Source organism: Micromesistius poutassou (genome assembly GCF_964030765.1).
Source record: "Micromesistius poutassou genome assembly, chromosome: 7".
Taxonomy (NCBI): Eukaryota; Metazoa; Chordata; class Actinopteri; order Gadiformes; family Gadidae; genus Micromesistius; species Micromesistius poutassou.
In genome coordinates, this window is record NC_140277.1 from 19,397,649 (window position 1) to 19,402,751 (window position 5,103).

Genomic DNA, 5,103 nt, shown 5'->3' on the forward strand with positions numbered 1-5,103 from the left:
AGAAGTGTTCTCTTCTTTTTGAGTCCCAGTTGACTTCCATTTAGGTTGGAGTACAAAATGTATTAGAGTAGTAGCCTTTTCACAGACGTGTTCATTTGAGTCTGTGTGAGATGCTACAGAGGTTAGCTAGGAATGCTGAAATGCTTAGCTAGCGTGCTCTTCTTTACCGTATTGTTTAGCCTGGGAGTTGTTGCGTTTTGGTATAAGGCCACCATGACTATAATAGCTTTTCTGTGAGCATCTTCACAGTAGGCTATTGTCAACATAGAGTGAGTCTAACTCACTGTCAAACTAAACCACGTCACCTGCTGACCTACACATGACGACAAAAGTGAAGAAATATCATTTCGTTTTTATAGCCTTTCTCTTTGACCTTCGGTTTCCCACCAAGGACTTATTTTCCTTCTTCATCAACATCCCGTGATTGCTGCTTCAAATGAGTTTCAAATGAGGACCCAGCTGGATAAAATCTCTTTCTTCGTTTCTTAGGCTCTCTGTATTCATTACATCCAACCGCTTTGAGACACTTTCGGGATATAATACAACCTACTAGCTCCAGTCTAGTCCCAAGAGCGCATACAGAGTGTCTAGTGAGCTGAAGCTGAGCCGTCTTGGTCCACAGCAGAACTGTTGTGACGTACAACGAGACAGATTGGGAACACTAACAAAACTGCCCAAGAACTACATTGCTTATGTCTTTGTAGAGAGAGAGAGAGAGAGAGAGAGAGAGAGAGGGAGAGGGAGAGGGGGAGGGAGGGAGAGAGAGAGAGAGAGAGAGAGAGAGAGGGCAAGGTAGTAGGTGAGGGATTCTTGGAAAATTGGGCTCTGTTACATAATTATTAATACATTGTACAAAGAAGAGACTTGGGCCAGATGGATGTTGCTCAGCGAGTCAGTCTTCAACTTGACCACAGAGCACGGGCCTTGTACTGGAGGGCTGGGGGCACATCCGGTCGGTGGTTAAGAGTCTTCCCGGTCGTCCGTATCGTTCATGGGGTAGTCTTTGGTCCCGTACAGATCGGCCAGCCTCTTGAAGCGGGGCCCCCAGCTCTGCAGGTAGTCATAGTCCAGGTCCGACTCGGTGGTGACCGACTCCAGGGAGCTGAGCGAGCCGGCCACCGAGCCGCGGCCCTCGTAGCCGTAGATCTGGATGGAGTCGTAGGGCGGCGCCGTGGGGTCGCTGTCCGCCTCCGCGATGCGGGACTTGATGAAGTCGTCCACGTCCACGCTGTGGCCCCCCGCGCTGCCCGGCCCGGGCCTCAGGGGCCCCTGCAGCTCCGGCTTCATGTCCTTCCTGGGCAGGAAACCGTTGGCCCCGTCAGGGTTCTGAGACGAACCGGGAGGAACAAGAGTCAGATCAACAGGATGTGGAACCACGTCAACACTCCTTCAATGTTTACAAAAAGAAAAGTACTCGCAGAACCCCGTCAAGACCACAGAAAGAAATGGATCGTATTGATGTTGATGTATATATAATATATACATTGATATCAGGTTGATATATTTATATTGAACCATTACAAATGCCATAAAGGAGGATTTATTTCATTTCCTAACGGTTGACCAGGGTGGAGCTAGAGAGGGCAGACTGCGTCCCCACGGTAACGGTTGACCAGGGTGGAGCTAGAGAGGGCAGACTGCGTCCCCACGGTAACCGTTGACCAGGGTGGAGCTAGAGAGGGAGGCGAGGGGGGGGGCCCTACCTGGTTACCCAGGCGAGGGGGGGGGGGGCCCTACCTGGTTACCCAGGCGAGGGGGGGGGGGCCCTACCTGCAGCGTTGCGATGTCGAAGGCCTCGGTGTCCTCCTCGCCGCCGCCCTCGTCGTCGTAGGTGATGATGTTCTCCCTGATGTCCTCCTCCTCAAACAGGATCAGCGGCTCCTTCTTCTGCCGCCTCAGGGCCACAAATAACACCACTATTGCTGCCGAAAGACAGAGGACAGACGGACGGACGGACACAGAGAGGGGATCAGAAGTTTGTTCAGCGCATTATAAAGTCACTCCATGGCCAATACCACGAGAAGAGCAAAACGGCAGGGATTAGTTAAGGTGATACCCAGGCCACACTCATTTATTCTTGTTTTGTTCTAAGCATCTGTGCATTTCTCTTCAACAGTTTCCAGGTGTCACTGTTAAATCCCTCTGGCGGACGCTTTATCCGAAGCGAATCACACCGGTTAATGCACTCGTTCACAAACCAACGGGGGAGTCAGCCGCGCAGGGCGACAGGATGAGGCGTCTCGCTCAGGGGCACCTCGACACTCAGCGAGGAGGAGCTGGGGATCGAACTAGCAACCTTGCGGTTACCAGCCGACCCGCTCTACTTCCTGAACTAAGCTGACCCCTAGGGCCTAGGCCAGGGGTCGGAAACCCTAGGCACGCGTGCCACCACTGGCACGTGGACGCATAATCATTGGCACACTTGCAAAAAAAAAAAAAAATTATTTTTTTTTTTCACCGCTACAATGCGGCAGCGTAATCATTACTACCGATTTGTTTTGCACTTTATTCAGTTTTGGCCATTTCCTCCCAGTGCAAATACGTTTAAATGAGTTACTGAAAGCAGTGTTCTGAATTGGGATCAATTAATCGTTTTTAAACCTATGTTGTGAGTAATAGAGAAGAAAATATTTAAAAGATTGTTGCCAGTGGCCTGTATGCATGGCCTTCACATTTTTTTTTGCAAAGCTGTACATGTCTTAAAGATATTGATGTGGATGTTTCCATCATTCTCATATAATGTCTGTTTTTACATTTCTCACAGTGCAAATATGTTTTTGAGTTCCTGAAAGCAGTATTTTAAGACGGGATATATGTAATTATAATTTGTAAGCCCATGTTGCAAATATAACAACAAAAAAAACTTTAAAATGTTGATGCATGATTGTGGACTATATGGAAATAATACAATTCCAGGTCTTCTGGGAATGTTTTTGGTCACTGTGTCATAATTCAGCTTAATATTTAATATATTGTTCCTTAAGGCACACTCATTAACGAGAAAATGTCCAACTGGCACTACATGTTGAAAAGGTTGCTGACCCCTGCCCTAGGCTATGGGGGTCAATTGTACTTAATGCATGTGGACATGGCAGATTCTAAGCACCGCTCATATCGACAGGCATGTCAATATTCTGTGGTGCTACTAAACTGTCCTGTCCCTTTACCGCTCCACCTCATCAAGCTCCACAGAGACGGGGCATGTGCTCACCAACTCAATCCTTGGCCTAACTAAAACCAAAGACATACTGAGACACAACGGAGACACACAGGGTGAGATCCAGATCAACAGACACACAGGGTGAGATCCAGATCAACAGACACACAGGGTGAGATCCAGATCAACAGACACACAGGGTGAGATCCAGATCAACGGAGACACACAGGGTGAGATCCAGATCAACAGACACACAGGGTGAGATCCAGATCAACAGACACACAGGGTGAGATCCAGATCAACAGACACACAGGGTGAGATCCAGATCAACAGACACACAGGGTGAGATCCAGATCAACAGACACAGGGGGTGAGATCCAGATCAACAGACACACAGGGTGAGATCCAGATCAACGGAGACACACAGGGTGAGATCCAGATCGACCCTCCAGAGACGCATGGTGGGCGGGGGGGGGGGTCCGGCGGAGGCGGTCTGTGATTGGTGCTTTCCGTACCTAGCAGGATGACGATGCAGGCCAGGATGGCGATGAGCGCGCCGGTGCTCAGGCCGGCCGGCAGGACGTAGGGCTCCACGTTGCAGGACAGGATGGTGTCCCTGCTGTCGCACGAGCACACGCGCACCGTCAGCGTCTGCGTGCTGCTCAGCGCGGGCAGGCCGTTGTCACTGATCTCCACGGGCAGGAAGTACACGTCCTGGGTGAGCCGGCTGAAGCCCTTGCGCAGCACGTGGATGCTAGCGGTGCTGTCTGTTGAGGAGAGAGAGGGGCTTTGGTTCATTACCGTCATTACAGAGTTAATGTACATCTTCAAAGAAGGGACAAGTATGTTTACACTAGCTGCTAGCGGTGTGCATCTCTCCGATAAAAGACGATTCGATGCGTATCTCGATACATGGGGTACGATACGATTCAGGAACGATACATTTTTTAAAATGGAACGATTCGATTCAGTTCGATTCGGAAGGATTTCGATTCGATGTGGCACGGCTCAATTCGAGAGGGTATGATGCAGTGGATTTCTTGTTGAAAGTAGACAATCATTTCACGAAATGAATTAACTTGTAAATGTGGCATTTCCTTCAAAAAGATTGATCAAAGACTAGAGAAGAAGTGCATTTGTTAGGGGTGTGCATCTCTCCAATAAAAGACGATTCGATGCGTATCTCGATACATGGGGTACGATACGATTCAGGAACGATACATTTTTAAAATGGAACGATTCGATTCAGTTCGATTCAGAAGATTCGCATCTTTTAAATCAAAATCGATTTTCCGATTCAAATCAGTTTTTGTTACACCCCTACTAGCTGCACTTTCCATGGATAGAAGAGGCAGGGTTAGCTAAGAGAAACAGGCAGACAGACAGCAAGATAAATGTGAGAGTTATAAAAGTACCAATGGAGTGTGATAGGTTGGTATATGAGCTCACATTAATAGCTCGTTCATTCCTCAGCTGAATAGGAAAAAGCAATTCAAGAGCACTGCATTGTACTGCAATACAGACCTGAGAAAAGTCATCACATCCCCCCTCTGGGCCTTGTGTTCTGCTCTCAATAAGCTTTATTGCTGTTGAAGGTTTCTGTGCTTTATCACAAGCCACCCCACATAACTGCTATGTGTAGTTATGAAGGAAATCAGGTGCCCGATTGGAGGTGAAAAGAAAATAGACAAGTCTTAGTGTATGAGTGGCTGTGTGTGTGTGTCTGTGTGTGTGTGTGGGGGGGGGAGGGGGGCGAAAGGGTTGCACAGACTGCATGAGTCATTCTCTCGCTCCCTCCAGCTCTCTCTCTCTCATCCTCCATCTCTCTCTCATCCTCCATCTCTCTCTCATCCTCCATCTCTCTCTCTCTATCTCATCCTCCATCTCTCTCTCTCTCTCTCTCTCTCTCTCTCATCCTCCATATCTCTCTCTCTCTCACCCTCTCC

The 5,103-nt window shown here is 48.6% G+C and overlaps 1 protein-coding gene across 1 annotated transcript in view; it reads right to left on the reverse strand.

Annotated features, from left to right (window-relative positions):
- Nucleotides 1-867: 867 nt before the first annotated feature.
- LOC311350636 (cadherin-11-like) overlaps nucleotides 868-5,103 on the reverse strand; it is a gene marked incomplete at its 5' end in the record, with an annotated part of 16,783 nt that continues 12,547 nt past the window's right edge. Inside the window, 3 exons of the mRNA XM_084470700.1 lie at nucleotides 868-1,326; nucleotides 1,771-1,922; nucleotides 3,673-3,924. Of these exons, the coding sequence (XP_084326826.1) occupies nucleotides 961-1,326; nucleotides 1,771-1,922; nucleotides 3,673-3,924 (770 nt within the window). The 3' untranslated portion in view covers nucleotides 868-960. The remainder of the gene's footprint in view (nucleotides 1,327-1,770; nucleotides 1,923-3,672; nucleotides 3,925-5,103) is intronic.